The sequence below is a fragment of the Glycine soja genome, chromosome 20 (assembly GCF_004193775.1).
Source record: "Glycine soja cultivar W05 chromosome 20, ASM419377v2, whole genome shotgun sequence".
Lineage (NCBI taxonomy): Eukaryota > Viridiplantae > Streptophyta > Magnoliopsida > Fabales > Fabaceae > Glycine > Glycine soja.
Window position 1 is genome coordinate 40,642,928 of NC_041021.1, and position 22,469 is coordinate 40,665,396.

General features: G+C 31.1%; 3 protein-coding genes across 4 annotated transcripts; 2 read left to right on the top strand and 1 right to left on the bottom strand.

The window, feature by feature from the left end:
* Window positions 1-880: 880 nt before the first annotated feature.
* Window positions 881-1,562, top strand: LOC114402110 (agamous-like MADS-box protein AGL62). The gene has a single exon (XM_028364636.1). It carries the CDS (start codon window positions 882-884, stop codon window positions 1,560-1,562), a length of 681 nt encoding a protein of 226 aa, XP_028220437.1. The 5' UTR covers window position 881.
* Window positions 1,563-14,375: 12,813 nt separating this feature from the next.
* LOC114403145 (agamous-like MADS-box protein AGL61) lies at window positions 14,376-14,897 on the top strand. Its single transcript, XM_028365926.1, has one exon. The coding sequence runs from the start codon at window positions 14,376-14,378 to the stop codon at window positions 14,895-14,897; it is 522 nt and encodes a 173-aa protein (XP_028221727.1).
* Window positions 14,898-19,246: 4,349 nt separating this feature from the next.
* Window positions 19,247-22,312, bottom strand: LOC114403154 (dentin sialophosphoprotein-like). Of its 2 annotated transcripts, none has more exons than XM_028365936.1 (2): window positions 22,097-22,312; window positions 19,247-21,168 (listed from the first exon to the last, which is right to left on the bottom strand). In XM_028365936.1, the coding sequence occupies exon 2, from the start codon at window positions 21,109-21,111 to the stop codon at window positions 19,522-19,524; it is 1,590 nt and encodes a 529-aa protein (XP_028221737.1). In that variant the 5' UTR covers window positions 21,112-21,168; window positions 22,097-22,312; the 3' UTR covers window positions 19,247-19,521. The 2 variants fall into 2 exon arrangements, with proteins under 2 accessions (XP_028221737.1, XP_028221738.1); XM_028365937.1 differs by having other exon boundaries at window positions 19,247-21,171.
* Window positions 22,313-22,469: the final 157 nt, after the last annotated feature.

Consider the following 22,469-nt stretch of genomic DNA (forward strand, 5'->3'; position numbering starts at 1 on the left):
TACCGCCATCACAAAAATAGCTACCCATGTTCCAAATATCTTTCTCACGATACATTGAAATTCATACGTCTTAAAAAACACAAACAAAATATAAAAGAACACAACTTAAAATAATGACTATCACACAAAAAAAAAAAGATAAGTGACCTAGTTCGGGTTGACGGGTCACTAGTTTGACCGCAAACCCGACTGAGTTGCTTCGGGTCAAAAACACACCTAATTGAACATAAGACTCAATCCGATTCAGCAACTAGGTCACGATTCGATTGATTGAACCGATCAAATAAGTTCTAGTCTTAAAACTTTAATAAATATATATTTAAGTCTTTTAGTTATTATGAAGAAAAAGAAATATTCACTTCAATTTTTTATCCTTTAAAATGAGTTTGATCATCTTATTTCAAATTAATTGAATGAAATTCGGCTACAGTAAATTGGATTCATAATGACTTTTAAATATTACTCAAATTCGATGCTAGAATATGATACTTTTAATATAATTTTCAATTAAAAAATCACAAACAAATGCCTTTGATATCAAGAACTCAATATAATTATGTAAAAGAAAAATATCAAGAACTCAATATCACAACGTAATTAATATTGCAGAAGCTAATTAAAAGCCTTTAAATAATACCTACCAAGTTTGTCCCATACCATAATCACATATTAAGACCCAAGATTATATAAATTCCTCATTTATGACTAATAATAAAAAGAAATAAAACACATAAAAAGGAAAATTAATTGGGCTAGCTGTAAATCAAAGATTTAGCAATATATATACTCAGTTAGTTTTCACTCCAAGAGTCCAATGTCAAAAGAAGCATTTGACATTCTTTTTTGTTTCCTCTCTTTATTGATTTCTCGTATTTTCGACCATGTCAAAGAATAAGAAGTCTAGCTTAGGACGCCAAAAGATCCCAATTGAAAAAATACCCAAAAAGAGTCATTTGCAAGTTACATTCTCTAAGCGTCGTTCGGGACTGTTCAAGAAAGCCAGTGAGCTTTGCACCCTTTGTGGTGTAGAGATTGCAATTGTGGTTTTCTCTCCCGCGGATAAGGCATTCTCTTTTGGCCATCCAGAAGTTGAGTCCCTCATCGATCGTTACACCACGCGAAACCCTCCACAAGAGTCTAGTGCACACCACCTCGTTGAGGCACACCGAAATGCCAATGTTTGTGATCTCAACATGCAACTCACTCAGGTTTTCAATCACTTGGAGATTGAAAAGAAGCGAACAGATGACCTAGACCATGTGAGGAAAGCTAGGCAGAGGCAATTTTGGTGGGAGAGTCCTATTGATGAGCTTGGATTGAATGAGTTGCTGCAGTTAAAGGCCTCTATTGAGGAGCTAAAAAAGAACATAGAAAAACATGCTAGCAAATTCATGATTGAACACTCTAGTAATATACCTTCTTCATCAATTCTTGGACCTAATAATGGACTTGGTCCACTTGTACGTTATGACACCTTTGAGAACAAACCTGGTGCTGAGATTGGTATTGCTTCATCAATTCCAAATGCCCATTATCTCGCTTTTCGCACTGGGTATCTTTGATTTCGTTTTGTTCTTTTTAGGTTTCTTTTGGCTTGCTTTTGGATTCAGAGGGGTGGATCACAAACTGGTACCTCACGAGTTGTGTATTCCCTATTGTTTTCCCTCTTTTCAATAAAAAAAATTGGTTTTATCCCTGTTGAAAATAATTTGTCCTTTATATACAATTCATCAAGGACTCTGGACTCCAGGGGAATAAAATTTCAGCATTGATCATGGTGTTGTTCTTGGATATATAGATTTCTTTATTCAAATTAATACTTACAATCGATACATACAATAGTAGATCAGAGATTTTTTTCTTGTATGATGATACCGGTGTTGTCAAACCTAACAATAGTATGAGATAGTTTGCAATGTGAGAGTTTTATTTTACTAATTTGAGTTATATAATAAATCATTGACGCGTCTCTTGCAAAATTAACATTTTGATTGATTTCTTTTCGTCCTAAAATTAAACCATTTATTTTCCAAAGTCAAAGGTAAAAGATGACAGCGGATAGGGCACGTATACTGACAATTTAAATAAATCTTTACCTGGAACAGTTGTAAACTTGGACACGTAGTTGAGATTCAAATCATGAATTGCTAAGTTAATTTTTCAATGACAAATTTTAAATTAATTTGAACCATAAGATATAGAAAAAAAATAATCAAATAAAATAAGTTTGGAAGTGCTCATATTAATTAATTTTCATTTAACAATTCAAGTTTACATAATTTTTCAATTTCTTCCATGAGAATTGATAAAAAGAAAAGTAAAAGTTACAAAAATAACAAATCATTGAATTGTGTGATTCGTATTAATGATACGAAATTATCATATCAAACTGTGCTATTCGAATCGTGAATTGTAAGATTATAATAAAATGAGGATTAAGATTAAGGGATATGAACAAACTTGGAATTAAGAAAATGGATGTTATTTCTTCTTTTGAAGAAATAAATGAATGTTTCTTGGGGATAAGGATAAAGGGAAAAGAAATTAAAAAACATTAGGTCTGAGAGAGAACGTTTCATAGGTATAAATGAGATATTATACGTAAATAAATTAATCACACTTTATAGACAGACTTAATTAACCACACGTTATGAATTGAAGGAATAAACTTTAATTCTTTAACTTTTTAATAGAAAATTTTATTAACTTAATTCTTTATGTACCAAAAAATATTTTTATAAAGATTTATTTGACATTAATTCGGTCTTCCAAATTTTTGTGATATCAAATAAATTCTTATATATTATAAATATATACAAAAATGATCCTTTTTTATCTTTAAAAAACTTATTTGATATTATAAATTTTTAATGATTATTATAAGAATATACTTTAAATGATTAACATAAAAAATAACTACACATACAATGCACGGATATAAAATTTACTGTGTATGGCGCTGGCTGTGTGTATTCTGTACATGCACACGAATAGCAAGCTCTGTAATGAATCTCTAAAAAAAGCAAGCTATATAATTTTAGAGAATTCACACGTCACTTAGACATACTATGTAGGGTTTTGTTTTCAATACTCCCTTAAATAGGTTAATTATACCACATTAACTCCCCGTGATTGGTTACGTACGTTCCTACATATGGATTTATTTAAACAATGACCTCACATGTATGTTTATGGCCGGGAAATTTATGATGTTCCTACATTATGTTACTACATTATATAATTGCTCCTAAGCAAAATTTGATAGTAGATCCGTCCTTGTATATTATAGACTTACCATCTAGCGAAACATACTAAAGTAAAAAAATGATTAATTAAAAATAATGCACCCAGTTGTTATTATACTTTCGAATAGAAATCCTCTTTTGTGGATAAATTGGAAAGTATAACCACATATTGAATACATTGTGATATGATTATACAACTTGATCACTTATAAATTATTATTCATGATCAGTCATACAAACTACAATTCTAAATAAATATTTCATGTCTTTATGCCTTATCATACAAATGTCAAATATTCTATTTAGACCAATCACTTGTTCAGTCCAATTAAGTGGCAAATTAAAGCAATGTCATATTGATTGCGTACTGCAATACCCAACAAGGAGACCGGGGGTTTCATATTGTTATGCACTAAGATTAAAGATTTTATAACTTCCTAATCCTGAAGATAATTTTAACAAGAAGTAAAGATTAAGATGGGGCAATTAATTTGGTTAGTGCCATAGGCAACCGATTTATCAATGGACGATTTCTTTTTTTGACAAGATCAATGGACAATTTCATTCCCTGATAATCATGAATTCCCAAAACAACATGAATTTGAAGTCCTCTTAATTTTCTTTTCTTCGTTCTCATCACGGTGAAGAGAGAATCTACATATGCATGCTTAATTTACCTTATTACAGAAAAATAATCATCTATTTTTATTATGTTTCTAATAATTTTTTTGAATAAAATTTACCTTATTTTTATTGCCTTTCTATAATAAAACTTTTGAAAAATAAACAAGTATTTCTAAGAAATTAATCTTTCCTAGATATATGCACTAACTTAGATCTTCAACACACACACACAAAATCCTGAGAAACTATAAAAGAAAAGTCAAGTATCTGCAAGTTAATTGATATGCTTGAATTTGCATCATATATTTTTTATAATATTTGTATATCAATTATCATAAAACAGAATTTGCATCTCACAGGAAACAGAACTTTATAGGCTTAGAAAAAATAGGAAATCACATGAGAGAAAAATCCTAAAGATTTAAAGTTGAATGGAGAACAAATTAAATAGTAAAGTAAAAAGATACTTCTACTTGTACGGATGGCCATCATCATTTTGAATTGTGATATGCACTTGAAAAAGATCGACAAGATAAAAATTGTCACAACCTGCCATTGTTAGCTACAACGGAGGTTGTGACGGCCCCAAGATTATAATTTAGGGTATTTGTTTTTCTTTCTTTCTATTATTATTTGGACCTCCTTTGGAAACTAATTATTTAAGGGTTTTAGGAATTTTTTTTAAGAAGCTAGGGAGACAACACTCTTGGCTATCAATATTTGTTTCTAGATTTCTTCTCTGTGCTTTCATGTAAGTTCCGATCGAGTAACTAATTTTTTTCCTTATAATTTAAGGATAATTGAGGTTTGGTAACTTCAAGAGCTGAGAAATCTAATTGTTCTCTATTGCTCTTTCATAATTTTATATATAAATTGAGCATATTCATTTTTGTATTATTTTGTTCATTGGTGCAAAAGGGTCATTTGTTCAACTGACAAAATATTATACAATGAATCGGTACAATTAATCCATAATCGTTAATTTTTTCTTCTAATAATTAGTAGTGAAATAACGAAGTTCAATCCAAGTTTATTGATTATGGAAATTGTTTCAATCTTTGTTGTGTTTCAATTTGACACCGAGCTCGAAATCTTTGAATACTTTTCCGAAGTGCTTCCAAATGTCAATTATATTTTGGGACTTTAGAATCAAAGAATTAGTTGTGAATTATTTTTCATCAAACCAGTAGAGTTTATCTTTCAATTGAATGGCATGCATAGTTGAATCAAAATTTCAATTCAATAGTTCGATAAAGACCTTGATGCATAGTGGTTTTTTGGTAACAGCAAACCAAAAAATGTAGCCTTTAAAAGAGTAAGAGTTATACCCAAACAAGACCCCTGATCAACATACAAAAGAGTGAAAGAGGTCTTACAATGCTATACACACTTGACGCATAGTGATTTAATTTATTCCATTATTTGTTCAGGATGTAATCAAATTTTATTAAAATGTGAATTTTGTAACATTAGAGTGTGCGACTTGTGCACAAAGCATCTGGTTTTCGAATTATATACGAATTTCACTTTGATTTAATCAAAGATAACTCAACTTGAAGCAAATGAAATTTCAGGAGAAATTAACTTCGTTACAGAATTTTCAGAGTGAAAGAAATGTAAGTTAAATTCAATGAAATGTAAAGCTACATTTAGTAGATAAACTTCAGAATATAAAATGAAAAGTTAAATGAATATGGAATAAAGTAAATTTAAGTAAATATGCAAAATGAAAATTAAAAGCAATTTGAAATCTAAAAATTGCAGAAATTTAAAGTGCTCAAAATGTAAATTTGGAATAAAGTAAACTAATTTGAAAAGAAATGCAATGCTCTTGAAAAATAAACCTTGCAAAAATGTAAATGACTTGAAATTGAAAGAAGAAAAAAAAAAGATGCAAGGTGTGAATAACTAATTTTGTCCTCTTTAAAATTTATTGCCAATTTTTTCATTCCCTCTTTTATTTCCTTCTGTTTTTAAATAAATATTTTTTTATGGTGAATACCTAATTTTACATATACTTTTACCCCTATATTTTAATTCTCTTTTATTTTGTTTCATTTATTTGTTAATCAAAATAGAAGAAAAAATGCCAAAGAGAGAAAAATATGAGAAATGGGGTGTTTGGTAAAAAGGGTAAGAAGAGAAATAAAAAATAAATAAGATTGGTTTCATCCCTAAACCAAACACATTTAAAAGGAAAAAAAAAAAAGAGAGAAGAAAATGAGGGGAAGAGGAAAAAAAAAGCTGATCTCACGTTAAAACCCAAATAATAATAAGAAGAAAAAGGATCCACTATCTAAACCATATTTAGTATACTAACAATTAAGAATTTCACAAACAATAATAATAATTTGTATCTTTTAATCAAATAATTGAATTTTAAATTTGACTTTAGATATAAAATCATATTAAAGGGAAATACATGTACGTTCATCGTTTGACAAAAAATATTTACTATTTTTGGTAGGAATTATATTTTATTAATATCATCGTGATAAAAAAAAAAGACATACCCATTACCCAATTCATTTGTTTCATCAGAGGAAAAAAAATCATTTGCATGCACGACCCTTATCACAACTACAAAAAGCAGATTCTACATCGGTCAAACTAAGCTATCTATGTCGGGCCTCCCACCGTCTTTGTTATAGATGTCGTTGTAATTAAGTCGACAACAACGACATCGGTCAGCCCAACCACCGTCTTTGTAATGTCAGAAGACAACGTCAGTGCGCAATTAACAATAGTCGTTATATAACATAAGTCAACGACGTACTTACCAGAGCACCGTCGTTGTTCGGATCGATTTCAACGTCGGGTGTGAAGGGGGCCCGTCGTTGTTTCAGAAATCTATAAAGACGGGTGGACGTTGCACCCGTTATTGCTTTTAAAAATTTCAACATCGGGGTCATGTACACCCGTCGTTGTTGAAGGAAGTTTTAAAGACGTGTCGTGGAACGACCGTCGTTGTCGGAGAAAGGTATAAAGATGGGTCGTGGAACGACCGTCGTTGTTGGAGAACGCTATAAAGACGGGTCTCCTAACGACCGTCGTTGTTTTAGTTACCCTGCTTACAAAATTGGATTATACCATTCACGCAGAAAGTATAATTATATTAGGAAATAAACTAAAATAAACTATATGGGAAAAATAAACATAAAGTGTAATTTGGGTTATACCAATTTATCCATCAGTTGCAAGATCAACTTATTTTTACATGAAATTCCCTGAAAATCACAAAATCCAGGAAGCAAAACACCCAACAGAACATGTTATAAAATTTCATACCTGATGAGAGAGCATTATATCAACAATCTTCAATAGATCTTCAATATATCAACAAGCACATTAGCCTAGACATCAAGGGAAAGGGACATGAATCTTGTAGAAAAGTAAAAGATAAAGAAAACATGTTTTATATTAAAAGAGCTAGTTAGTTCCTGATTTAGATTTTGTTGCATCATAAACCAATCATTTGTACATTGGAATGAACATGCAAAAAAAGAAAAGTAAAATGTGTTGATCAGTTTTTATATACACCACCCCAAGACAATAAAGAAATCATTTGTTTTAGAGAAAGAAAAAATATATAATGATCTATCAGAATGTTGTAAAAACTAAAAATAGTAATGCAGAAGCCTGTTTGACATAAGGAAAATATTTTCTATTTCTATTTTCACTAATAACTACAAACACCATTCCTAAACAGAGAAATGGTAGCAACACTGTCTCTAACACATTCTCTTGAACACACTCTTTTTTGTTGGCTCAAATTTCTTAAAAATCACAAATTTGGCAGGTCCCACTACTCATTTGATGAGTCATTATTCTGATTTTATAATTCTCAATAAGTTGAGGACCAACAGTGGAGAGTGTGTTAAAAAGAGTGTGTTAAAACTCTAATAAGCTTTATATATAAAAGTCTATGTATATAATGCCTCTTCTTAATAATTATACCTAACACGCAGGAAATCTTATTAGTTTATAACATGTACCTCTACCAGGCAACCATCCAATGACTGTGGACACTTCATTTGTTCAGTTAACTGCTGCAGTGCCAAGCTTGGTGGTACTATAGCTGCACTAAATTGTTGCTGTGGTAATCAAATGCAAATGCAATGCAGTAGAAGGGGGTAAAGACAATATATTACTACAATTATATGAACAGAAAACCATTGCACGCAATCACCATTATACGATTTGTGATTCATTATGAATCACAGTAGCATGACCGAAAATAAAATAGCCGCTGTGTAAAATAACATAACAATTGTCTCAAATACAGGAAAAAAGAAATACTCCTACGCCATCATTAGCCGTTTTTACTTATTGCCGTCTTTAAAAAAAATGTTGCCCATTTTTTTCGAATTGTGGTGATGATGTCGATGTCCAACAGGAAAAAAGAAATACTCCTACAACTCTCATTGACCATATTAGCCCACAAAGGGAGCTTAGACTACCCTAGCCTGAGTCTAAAGGGTGAAGGTTCCCTCTCATGGGGTTAAACTGCTGGTATATTGATGGAAAATTTAATGGGAGCTTAAATTGTGACCAGTCCTGATATCAATTGGTGGGAGGTATTGGTTTGATTGACTTTGGGATATTGTTGAAAATCAAACTATTGTTCTTATGGAATTAGAGGTCAATTTGCTTTGTTAATAGGGCAAAAACATTTATCAGGCTGGAGGGGTAGATAAGTGAATGTGCAACGGGATGGGTTGAGGTTGAGTATATTTTGGATTCTATATCCAAATGAGGCAAAGCCCCAAGCTGTTCACTCAACAGAGGAAACGGAGCCTCATAGGGGGGCACATCAGGTTTGACTGAGTTATATCCGAGTGCCATGGTACACAGTCCTTGAAGCTCTAAACTCAGATGGAGCTTCATAAGGGGCCACATCATGCTTAGTCAAGACATATGTGGACGGTACACTAATCAAATGGTTTTTTTCCCTAAAATACCAGAGAATGGAGTTCTTGCTCATAGTAATGCTACCACGAATAAGAATCCAAGGAATGTAATTAGAAACCTTGAAACAAACACCCCCTTAGATCTTGGGAAAAAACTGTAACAAATGAATGAAATTAGAAACAAAGGAATGTCTATTTTTGCTTGATTACTAATATCAGCCTCTATTAAATAAAATTTGATTGCATCATACAAAGAAGGATTGGTGTAACAGAGAAGTGCAAGAAGGAAAGGTTTTAGAACCAAATTGTCATACAAGGATGTGAGAAAATGGTTAGGAGTGATTGCTGCAGCAAGTCTGTGGCTATAAATTCCTCAGCAGATCGCTTGAAAAAGAAGTGGTTAGGAGTGATTGATGCAGCAAGTTGGAGGACTAAGGTAACAAAGAAACTCCAAATTCAATACAAGGTAACCATCTCAGCATGTGGCTCTCTCAACACTCGTCCTCTAATGATTTCTACTGGACTAGTATGCTACGAAGACATAATTTGAACCAACAAAATAATTAACTAGAAAGTAAAAGTTTGCAGTGCAAACCTCGTATCATTTATGCTAAAACACAGTGCATGATCCCATATTCGCCATCAGTCCGTGACAACTAAGAATCCAACGAGCCTGAAGGTGTTTTGGGCCCTAAGGTTATGGGCTGATCTGAATCTGTCACAAAGGTCTATGTTAGAAGATAAGTGGTGCTGCCTAGTAGGGGGCAGGCCCAATATCCTAAGAGTCCAACTGTGAACTCAGTTACGGGCTTACAATCTGTTTGCATACCTTCAGATCAAGAAGAGGAACTGGTAAAAGACATGGGATTGACCCATGGGGGTGCTGCTTCGAAGGTATTGCAGTTCATGAAGGACATGGACACCAGACATAACAAAATGGCAGTTGAGATGGGCATTAAAAAGCAACAGTTATGATCATCCTTTCTTATAATTCAAGAGGTTTGGGGATACACCAAAGATACACCAACTTACCAACCAATAACAACCCATAAGAAATTTTTTTTTTAATCATTTGTAAACGCACAATCAAAATTAATAATAAAAAAGTACCTTGTGCCAGCAATAGATGCAGAAGGTGGTTCAGTCCTTATGGTCTTCAATTTAACCTTGTTGAGTAAGTCTTCCAATTGATCTAAGTTCCTCTGAAAAATGTAACAAAATTAATTCAAACCCAAAGTACACAACGCAAATAATTATCCTTATGGTCTTCAATTTAACCTTGTTGAGTAAGTCTTCCAATTGATCTAAGTTCCTCTGAAAAATGTAACAAAATTAATTCAAACCCAAAGTACACAACGCAAATAATTATCCAACTCGAATAGCAGTTCTTGGACTCTTAGTTTCAGAAAAAGCTTAATTACTCCAATTTGCTGACTATGTAAATGAGTGAAGAAACTGTATACATTGTTGATCCGATAACCACGTAACACATGTTTCCACAAAGAAAATAAAAGCGAAGCTAACTTTTTCTGACTAAGTAGAGAAATGCCAAAACAACACATAAAAAATGGAAATACTTATAAAATCAATGATTTTAAACTGCATTAACTGCACTTTTACACGTAAACAAGAAAAAGAAAAAGAAAAAACACATGGTCAACAAAAAAAAACAAAAAACAGGTTAGGATATTACCTCGTATAATCTAACCACGTTCGGATGCTTCAGCAGCTTCAAGGTGGATATTTCCCTCTTTATCTGCTATGAAAAAATGAAGATGAGAAAACTGATCTTATGTATTAATTTGAATCATAAATTATAAGCAAAGAGAGGTAAAGAAACAAACAAACATAAAATTTGCACAAAAATTGCCAAACAAAACCCAATTACACTGTAAGAGTGTATGACCACCTAATTTCCAGAACATTTTGGCACATTTGATTCATGCTTCTCATTGAACTGTTCCCATGAATTGGGACAAAACCCAAGTTTGAAAACTCCCAATTTGATCTTTTGTATTAATTTCAAAACTTCCTTTTGTCATTTGAATCCAACAGGTTATGCATATGTAATAATGGAAGAAAATAATCGAAACCACAAATGCATATGTAATAAATCCAACAACCTATGCTCGAAGTGCACCAATCCAGATAACAAAAACGCGAAACCAAAACAACCAACAACATCAACTTCGTTAGTACTCTGACTTAACTAAACCCTTTGGCCTTCAAATCCTTTTCGCATATTCAATGATGACATTGTTAGGGCAACTCAAGAAGTCGATAATCACATTTTAAAAGTCTTATATTATGAAACAAGAACTAAAAAACTTATATTATGAAACAAGAACTCAAAAACTTCGACATCCTTACCTTCACACTAGCAAGGTCGCGACACCACTCCAAAGGGCACGAGATCGGATACGTGGTGGTGGTCAGAACAATGGCTAGGGTTTTTGTTCTTGGTGGTCGAAAACGCAATGTCACGGTGGGCACGACGGAGTCGTCGCTGGGATGACTTCAGGCAACAGAGCGCATGCGCATTAGGGTTTTCGTATAGCTTTTTCGAGGACGCGAGAGTGTTGAATCATCGCGAAACAAGGAGTATTTAAAGCACAAAATTAAAGACGGTGCACACGTAACACTGTCTTTGTCTCTGACCACAACTACGACGGTGTCTATAAACACACCGTCTTAGATTAGTTCCACCAAAGCTACAAACGCGGTGTTTAAGTGAAACGTCGTCGTATATGAAATGCGCCGTATATAAAACTTATATATTTACGGAAATGCCACCGTGTGCACTACTACGTCGGGTTATGAACGACCGACGTAGAATGTGCGTCGTAAAATAGAATATTTCTAGTAGTGTATCATTTATTCCTCTATCTGTAATTCGCTATGTTCTTTGATGCAACTGATCCCACCATGACCACAAGCTACCGCCATTCACTCACTCATACAGTTTAACTTCAATCACAATCCAACAAGTTTTTTTTTTCTTTCTTTCTTTTATTTATGCCTTTCTACTCAATCTTGCTTTCATATGTCTGCCCTGTCGTCGCATGATCGATCCCTTTGTTTTGCTTCAAGGTTATCATTCACACTGAACCCTATTATTTTATTTCACTAGAGATTCAATTTTGTATCTTCGTCTGATAGGTGTTGATTTATGTGCGACGCTGTGTTAATTTTACATTTTAACATTGTGACATGATGATGTAGAATTTAATAAAAAAAAATAGTCAACACAAACTTTTTTTTTTAGAGAATTACATTTGCACCAGAGGATACATATAAGCAGAGATATCCTTGTCAATGTTGAAACAGTTTTTTAAGAAAAATCCTTTTAATAAAAATAATATATTTTTTTAGTTTTTCTTGATAAAAATGTATAATGATAGAATATTTTACATTTTTTCCACATGCCTTGTTTCACACAGACGAAGGTATAAGCAATTCAAACATTTGTATTTTTTACTTTAATCAATCAATTAAATATCTTTCATTAATTTATTATTTTGCATCAATTATGTACGAGAGTTATTAACAATTAATTGCAAAATATCTCAAAATTAAATATTTTTTACTATTTATTATTGAAAATATTTGCAAAAGCAATTTAATTTGTTAATAATTTTCATATTTTCGTATATCATTGGCCCCAAAATTTAAATCAATTAAACAATTAATTAAATCAAATCATTTAATTGATTTATTTAAAGTTGATAAATTGTCACAAAATATGTTAAAGTTACTATATATAAAATAAGATATCATGAAATTCATATAAAAAAGAAAGAAAGAAACCTATGGAATAAATTATGAGAGAGAAGTATTCATTTTGTGCGTGTTTGTCAATAAACATTAATCACTATTTTTAATAGAGATATTAATTACTTTATATCAATATGATATTCAATAAAAATATCAATAATCTTTACAACAACTGATTGAAAGAGTAAAAAAGAGAGTAAAGAAAGAAAGAAAAATTATTATTCTTTAAATTTCATATTCTAATTTATTTGGTTTAATTTATTTATTATGTTACAAGACCTATTATCTTAAAATTTTATCATTCTAAGATAATTTGTTAATTAACACGATTTTGAACCGTCTTTCAATATAATTAAGAATAATCTTGAAACATTTCTTCAAGGAGTACTACTAATGCTGGAAATACTTTTTATAACATATATTCGAGCATAAAACAATATGTACATAAAGCTGAAATTAAGTCCAATATTTTAGATGAGCAAGTTCCATTTTCTCACGGTCATGGCAACTACAAGGTCAATGATTCGGTTCCTTAATTAGGTCTCGAATTATATAAGCCTTAAACATTTTCATTATTTTAAAAAAAATATTATTAATTTGAATTATATGTATGATATATTATTTGTTTTTATTTTTATTAACAAGACTATGTAGTCTTAAGATATACGTATAAATGTTATTGTAAATTATTTAAGTGTAATCTTATTATTTATTTTAAGAAATTAAAACGTTTTACATCTATTTTGTATTGCGTCCCTCTTAATTTCCAATTTTTTATTCATTAAAATTAGTATAGAACTTTAATTTCATGAATACGTGTATGATTTTTTTAAAAAAAGCATTTGGTGAGGATGTCAGGCATAGGATCACACATTTAACAAAAAATTATTTTCATATAAATTATTAATTATTTTGTATACATTTTAGATGTCGATTTGACTAATTTTTAAAATATGAAATCACATTTGAAATTTTTATCTGAATCCTAAAAGTTGAAAACTTTATATGAGGATGCATTGAAATATATTGCATAAAAATTGAAAAGAAAGAGTTAACTTTAATGAGTATCATAATATTGAAGATCTTGATTTATTTTTAAAAAATGAAGATGTTGTAAGAAGTAGAAAATAAATCATACTATTATAATTAGCTAGTAGCCATCATACAAACTATTTTTATTTTAGTTTTGCATGAGTTTTTTTTTTTGGTGAAATGTTTTACATATGAGTTGCATATTGTATATTTATTTTTATCTCGTATCAATAATTTCAAATAAGGCTATGCACGTACGAAATGCTTGAATTCAAATCTTCCCTAGTCAATAATTAATGCATCATCGTCATTTCTACCAAAAACGTCTCAGTGTCCACGGTTTATTCTTTTTTTTTAACAGTACCACGGTTTATTCCTGAGAAACCTTTACGTAGAGAAATTATTTGACTAAATAACTATTTGAAAACATTAACATATAATTAACTATACATGCTCCCTAAATAAAGGAGAGAAAAATGGAAGCAGAACTTGTTCTCCATAAAGACAAATATATTTTGCTACAAAATAAAACGTCAAATCAATCTGTTTATTTACCTTTCATTAATTGAAACCGTGTTGAAAATTGGAATGTAAAAATTTACACTTAATTGATTTATTTGGTTTATAATCTATGACGGGACGTAATTGTAGGATTTGATTACTAGAAAATATAAATCAACCGTGGATATTCCATTATAAATATAAATAAATCAATGAATAAAAATATTCCTTTGCCACCACCAATTTATACAAAACCCTAGAGTCCATAACCCTGCATCTTCCTTTAGCTATGGATATGTTTAAGCAGAAGGAGAAGAAGAAAAACACAGGCCGCAAAAAGATTGAGATCAAGAAGCTTGACAAGGGTAGCAACAAGCAAGTGACGTTCTCAAAAAGAAGAACAGGACTGTTCAAAAAAGCCAGCGAACTCTGCATTTTATGCAATGTTTATGTAGCCATAATTGTGTTTTCTCCTGCTGACAAATTGTTCTGCTTTGGCCATCCAGATATTGACAGTATAATTGGTCGCTATCTCAAAGGAGACAATGCAGAGTTTGAATCAGCAAAGTCGTCAAAAGAAAAATCAGTGTCATGTGAGGAACGTAACAGACAATATGAAGAGGCGATGAAGAAGTTGGAGTTGGAAAAGAAGAACTTGGCACAAATTGAAGTTTTGACTAAAGGTTGGAATAGAAGTTGGTGGGACGATCCCATTGATCAGATGACTGATCTTCAGTTGGAACAGTTTATGGTGTCCATTTACGAGTTAAGGAAAAAACTAGCAGAAAGGGCAGGTGAATTGATGATGTAAAACTTATGTTTTGATTTTGATGAAAATATTTTCTTTTTTGGTTTGTTTTTCTGTTCTATATTTTCTAGAGGAATAAGTTCCACAACAATAACATGTATCGCACCTTATTTTTGTATTTTTTAGATTAAACTGCATCGGTCATTTTTTTATTTTTAGTATTTAATTTGATAATTTTAATATATAAAAAAATAAGTAAAACAAAATATATATAAAAAATATAAAAACTGGTATGAATGGTGATACTAAAAATTGTGCGCATATGGTGGTGTTGTTTTCCAAACTGAGTGTGATCCATATTTCATCTTTTCTTATCTAGAATTGGTCTCAGTCACATTCTTTTCCTCTTCCTTGTTTAACTCTTCTTCATCACTCTCCTGAGCCATTGTTTCGTTAATAGAATCAACTAATTATTTGTAGTGATCTACTATTTCGTCTAGTAAGCCATATATACTCTTTCAATTTCAGTAATATAATTGGAACGTAGTCATGTCACAATTTGGGATCCCATGGCCAAAAGCTAATGATCGATCTTTATGTTTGTTTTGGTTATCTCATCATTCATGAACCTAACAGAAGATATATACAAAAAGCTTAAAAAATGTGTTTATAAATAATTAGTGTATATCACACACACGCATATATCTTAAACCATTCTGGAAACTCCATACAATTGAATCATAATTAATGGGGTGATATTTTTTTTTAAAAAAATGACGGGTTGATATATATTGCAAGATAATTAATGTGGCTGCAACTGTATGGCTTTAGAATGTTTACATATCTAAACGCGGAAGTGAAGACGAGGTCCCAAGGTCAGAACCTGCTCTGATACCATGTTAGATTTCATCATAAAATCAATTGGCATTAAGTGAAGTTGCCCAACAGATATATAAGCCACACTCCAAGGATTGAGGCAGCCGATGTGGGGCTTGGGTATTTCCCAATAAACTTTACATATCTGCATGAATGGCGTGGGCTATAGTGTGGTCAAGGAATTTTCTTTGTCCTTCGTGGTAAAAAAAAAACAAAAATGAACAGTGACCAATAGATATGTGAATTTAATATTAAATGTGTAGATAGCATCTTCATAACCTTATTGAACAGTTTAATGTTTTATAATCGTGGTTAATTATCTAACACATGCATTTTTATTATACACCTTCCACACCATAGCTCTACTCTTTTTAGTCTCTGTCCCTCTCCGGTAACTCCCTCCACCGTCATCTGCGGACAGTTACCACCGATTACCACCACAAAAAGCCACCGTCAGTCACCAACCTTCCTCCACTCTCCTGAACCGTCGTCTCCAAACAAAGGAAGCATTAAATATACTTTCTCTAGATAACTCCTCTGGCCTATATAGCTAAGTGGACCATGTTGCATTCAAACAAAGGAAGCATGAGAATGAAAAGGAAGGTGGAGATGTTTGATGCGGGAGGGTGTATGATAAAGCTATGCACCTTGATGAATCCAATGACTATTAATTATTGTGCATGATAGACCATCATCTGTAAAAGGGACGGCATAAAGTTCATCACAACATAATTTATTCAAATAAATAATTTAATCAGTATTCATATATACCTATATTATTGCTCTACCAAAGTCACCAAAAAAACTGGACCATCGTACTGATCGTAGCATTGGCCTATCTAAATTGATAAAAAAATTTAAAAATTTGTATTTCTTGGTTTTCAAAATACTTATTTAAATCCTAAGTTAAATTTATAAATTTTCGGCATCTGGATCCACGTTTATTGGAATAATTAAAACAATCAATCAAATTGAATGTTATTTTATCAAGTATAATATTTTCTCAGAATATGTTTCTGTTTTTTTCTTCTTCTAATGTTTAGTATGCAACATTTCCTTTGCTAGTGTTTTCTTTCAACTTTAGCATATTTCAACCCATGATATGACGTAAAATATTTTAACAAAAAATATACACAAGAAAAAGAATATTATTATATCATAAAAACAAAGTTTAATGATTTTTCGTATTATATTTCTATTTTAATAATTTGTTTCTTTTTTTTTTCTTATAGATATTTTCATAGTTTTGACACCGGTACGGACCGGACCTGTCGATTTAACTAGATACCGATCACGTGCCCATTTCAATACTTCCTGAAAATCAATGCATCTTTAAATCAATTAAAAATCATGAAATCGATTACAAACCGGTAAATATAGTGGTTAACCGATTTCGCTTAAAATCGATTTTTTTCAAACTTTCAAAACTATGTCATTTTGGTTTTTAAAAAAATAAAAAAATATATTATAAATTATGATATTTTAAAGTGAAATTTACTTTATATTATTAATTTACGTGCATTATGTTATTTTTTATTCAATATTACTAGGATATTATATTAAAATATTAAAAAAATATTTTATTAAAATTGGTTCGACTCTGATCCTTAAATCAGTACCTTCAATAGTTGGATGATCGATTCTATTATGAGAACACTGGGTATTTCTCATTAATTCATATTTATCTTTATATTTTATTTTGTCTTTTTTTAGTTTTATGTCTCCAAGATGTCTTTGAAAATTTTTAATCTTTAATATCTATTTTTTTTGCAGTATTATTTTGCAGCTTATACATTTAGGTTTACTAAAAATGTATGATATATATCTTTTACTTTCTCTTAAAGTATATCTTTTATTTTACATGATATCAATTATTTATGCGATTTTTACTTAGTATATTTAAATTATTCTTAAAATTAAATTACTTAATATATACAAAATATCACATTATAATATTTAAAAATACAATTATACTAGTATAATAAAATTTCTAACTCTAACTGATTAGGAAACTAATAAGTAAGTATAATAAAATCAACAAATAATTCCAGGATATAATAACCTTTTAATTTCGAAATATATTCGAAAGACACCCAAAATGTTAAACACACATACATATGGATGATATTAAAATATATCAAGAATTAAATTTAGTAAAAATAACTTTTTAATGATTTTTTTTATCAATCTAGACATTGAATTATGTGATATTAGTGTGATGTGTATAAATGCTTATATAATTTAGATATTCTTTTCTTTTTACAGAGTAATTTAGATATTTTTTTATATATAATTCAATAAGAACTATATTCCCTTATATTTTAACAATTATATATGTTAAAATAAAATAAGCTTATAAAAAATCATATAATTTTTTTAATTATATGAATATTTGTAAACTTAATTTATTTGATACAAACTTTGGATAATAACTAAATTTACTTATATTTCAAAAATTATATCATACGAGGTAATAAAGTTTCATATAATATTTTAGAAATAAAATTGAGACATTTTTTGGACACCATTTAGAAAGAAAATATTTAAGCTTAAATATAAATTTGGATCTCCTATTATTTTATGAAATCCATAATTTTAAAAAGTTTAAATATATTTTTGGTCATGCAAGTTCACCATTTTTTAATTTTGATTCCAATATATTTTTTTTATTCATTTTAGTCTTTGTAAAATTATGTTTTTTTTTTAATTTTAGTCTCCGTAAATTATTTTGTTTATTTTTAATCCTTATAATTTTATGTTTTTTCAATTTCAATTCCTATAAAAATAAATTTATAGGGACTAAAAATGAATAAAATAAGTTTTGGGATCAAAATTGTAAAAGTATAAACTTAGAGGACTAAAAGTAAATAATTTTTTTTACAAAAATAAAAATTAAAAAAAGTTATTTAAACCATTTTAAAATAGAAAGACTAAAATTGTGGATTTGATAAAATAAGAAGATCAAAATTATATTTAAGTCTAATTTTTTTCTTTCTAAATGGTGACAAAAAAAATGTCTCAATTTACTTCTTGAAAAAAAACTAAAGATTTGATCAAAATTATGAAGATTGAAATAAAGGGTTTAATAATATCAGAAACTTTAATTATATAATAAACCTTATGTAGAAAAAAATCACATATAACCTACCCTAGTAGTGCTGCTAGAAAAATTGAGATACCCTCGACAAAACCCATTTTTTCGTTTTCACATGCTTTTAACATTGAAAAAAGAAGAAGTAATATTACAAAACAACTTATAATTTTCAGTCAATTAATATTTCACACCTTATTTGCACTTTGCTCCTTTAAGATGAAGTTTGGATAAACTTTGAAGTTATAGGGAAAAAAAAAATTAAATTCCTCTCATTTTAGAATCAAATTTATACACTTCAATTTTTATAAAAAAAAAAACTCTTATTTAACTTATCAAAAAAGTAAATTTTAAGTTAGTTTTAACCTATGAAAGAAACTTAATTTTCTTTTTCTCCTATTGAAAAGTTTATCCAAATAGAATTTAATATAAAAAAAGACCTGAGTAGAAAATAGGAAAGAACGAAAAGTTCACAAAAAAATAAGGGGAACAAAAGTAGTAGACAGTGGAATGCAGCAATAAATTATACATATCCAGACCTTGATACAATCATTAAAAATATCCACTAAACTATGTTTGTGCCTTTAAAGATCTTGTCTTGACACAATTTTGAGTCAAGCAAACAGGTTCTAACAACTAGGTGGATCTGCCAAGCAAACACCAGGGTCAGGAGAAAAACTGAAAGAGCCCTTTTCAAGACCCAATGACCTTCTTTTCACTTTACTCTGCAGCAGTTTCGTCACTGTCATCTCCTTCATTTCTGATATCAGGCAGTGTATCAAGATCGGTTCGAGCCTCGGCCACATCCTCGTGGATATGAGTATCAGAAGAATCGATTGCATCTTGTTCAGCTGAATCCATAGTTTCGTTGGCAGAGGAAGAGTCTGATGTTTCATCAGTTTCACCTGTTTGTGTGTCACCTTTGAACATCTCATCTTCTGTGGCATCAACATTTGGATTTTCATTTGTTTCAGTGTTACCGTTGGACTTGTCACTTTCAGAAATATCAGATTCAGACCTCTCATTTCTGTATGCGTTCTCGGTTACATTTGAAGCTACTAGATTAGATGATTCTCCTGCATCCTCACCTCCATTTTCAGTTTTGATAGAGATCGTTGAATTGGTATCATGCAGGTTTTCATCAGAAGTTCTATTGCCACTCTGCTCTAATCCTTCTGTCTGCACATTTTTTACATCTCCAGGGATTGTTGTGTTCGTCGTGCTGTTTTGAGCTTGGTCAGATTCAGATAACATCACTGTTTTATTTTGTTCAGATGAACTTGATGTATCATTACCAGCTAAGGTCAAGTTGTTGCTTGCTTCAGTGGTCACTACTGTTAGGTTACTGCTTGATTGAAAGTGGCTGTCAGAGTCCGTTGCAGTTGTTTTATTTAGAAATGAGCTATCATCCACAGGGTTGGACAAAGTGTTATTTCCAGTCTCTTGAACAGCAGTTGCATTTGAAGATATACCATCTATCACATTACCTTCTGAAACTTTCAAATCTGAATCATTTTGCTTTCTGACACTTTCATCTGAATAAGTTGTCTCATTTTCAGGTTTAGTGATATTCATTTCTAAGTTTACATCAGAGTTTTCCAAGCTAAGTGTCTCAGTTTCAGTGTTAGTTGCATGAGTATCATGAGCCACAGCACTAGAAGCATCATCCCCCTTGTAATGTTCCTCCCGAGCCTCATGATTGTTGTGGTTTTCAACTAAACTCTCCTTTTCTTCATCCTCGTTTTCGTTCTCCTTCTCATCAACCTCTTCTTTCTCTTTCTCTTCATCCAAGAACTCATCATCACGATCAGTAGTATCCATCTCTGATTTCTCTTGATCATTTTCATCGATATCATCATCTCCTCCTCCTCTTCCTTCATCTTCCACATCTTCCTCCTGGTCTTCTGCTCCATGCTTATTTTCTTCTCCCCTTTGTTGTCTGCCTTCATGCTTGCTCTCTTCACGTTCTTCAGTTTCATGCTTGTTTCCATCTTGTTGTTCTTCATGATCATGCTTAGTTTCTTCATCCTCTTCAATATGTTCATCTTCCTCTTCTTCCTCATGTTTTTCATTCTGAATTTCTTCATGCTTACCTGGATGAAGGTCTCTTCTACCAAGTTTCAGGATCGGATCTGTCTGTGTACTGACTGACAGTTTTGCATCCTTGGCAAATTCATTCTTCTTATCATGATTGTGCTTAACCTGGTAGATCAACCAGAAGCAAACACCAAGCAACAGAACAATTTGCAGAACATGCTTTACCTTGATGCCTTTGGACCTATTGTTCCTACTTGGAAACCGTTTTATCATGTTTAACTTATTTGGAAACCCCTGATTTGTGTTCTCCAAATAGCTAGGGCAGGCAACCTGCTTTGGATTGGAAAAGCGATATTAAGGATCCATGTAAGCTATGCTCATTATAGATTTATAATAAAGATTTAACTAAAAAGGAAATATACATAATAAGCTTAAAATATCCCAAGTGTTTGTATCTATAAAACATTTAACAGAGCCTTCATTGACCCCAGTAAAGAAATGTGAAAACTAGAAAGGGCTATTAAAGGGGCTAACAAGATTTATGCTCCATTTCAAAAACTTTTTCCGGGTTGGTACAAGTTGAAAAAACTCTAAACAATAACAGTTCACTAAAAAAAGAAGATTATATCAAAAGAAATTTTCTAAAGATGTTTGATATATAACACACATTTCAATTAAAGTACCCTTTTTCAGGGCACTTTCCAATTCCAGAAAACAATGTTCAACAAAACCATGTTAAACAACACAGCAACAAGGTTCAAATTCTTATTCTCAACTTCAATGGCAAGTGATATCATCAATTATGCTACTAAGCAAATCAACTCCGGAAAACAGTGTAATAGTTAACTTTGGTATTATTCTATGCACTTCCACCACAAAAGTCCATATAATTTGCAAAACAAGATAAAACCTAATCACTATGGGGTTCAGGAAAACAATCACACAAAGACACAGAACAAAATTCAAATAGTGCACAGGGAAGAAACAACATACAATCCCTAGAACCACACGAAGAGAAGCCAAAATGGCACCCACAACCATCAACCGAAGTTCATGAAAGATCAATCAGAAAAAAAGCACAAGCTCCCTTCCCATGTGAAGCAAAAAATTGAAAGATGCAAACAGATATAGGGCATCGTATGCATATCTATTCAAAATAAGAAAAGAAAATATTGAATTTTGAATAGAGATTCAGCCTACCCTTGTTCCAGAAATGTGAGGGGCAAATCCCAGTAGAGAAAGGATAAAAAAAAGTTACCTGAGTGAGCAGAGAGAGTGTTGAGAAGACGAGGCTAAGACAAAAGTGGTGTCATTTAAGGATTTTAGGTGTCAAAGAGGTTTCATTCCAAGTATGAGTGGTAGTGAGCAACACGGCGATCTAAAACGAGGTAGCTCTCCCGTGCCTTGTCCTTTGACCGCATTCGGAGTCTTAATAAACCGTACACTTAACCCCACTACCATTAGCCAGAAGGGTCACGATACAAAGCTTCGTCCTTTTCTTGATTCTTGTTTCCACAAAATTATCTAAAAAGGATTAAAAAAATAATAATTTCCGTTCCCCCTCTGTTTATCTGAGAAACTAAACATATTTGGAAATGTTTGATAAAATTAAACAAGCGTTCAGCATCAAG

Bases quoted from the DNA above. Each gene is read 5' to 3' on its own strand.
- LOC114402110 (XM_028364636.1), top strand. From the start codon at position 882: ATGTCAAAGAATAAGAAGTCTAGCTTAGGACGCCAAAAGATCCCAATT.
- LOC114403145 (XM_028365926.1), top strand. From the start codon at position 14,376: ATGGATATGTTTAAGCAGAAGGAGAAGAAGAAAAACACAGGCCGCAAA.
- LOC114403154 (XM_028365936.1), bottom strand. From the start codon at position 21,111: ATGATAAAACGGTTTCCAAGTAGGAACAATAGGTCCAAAGGCATCAAG.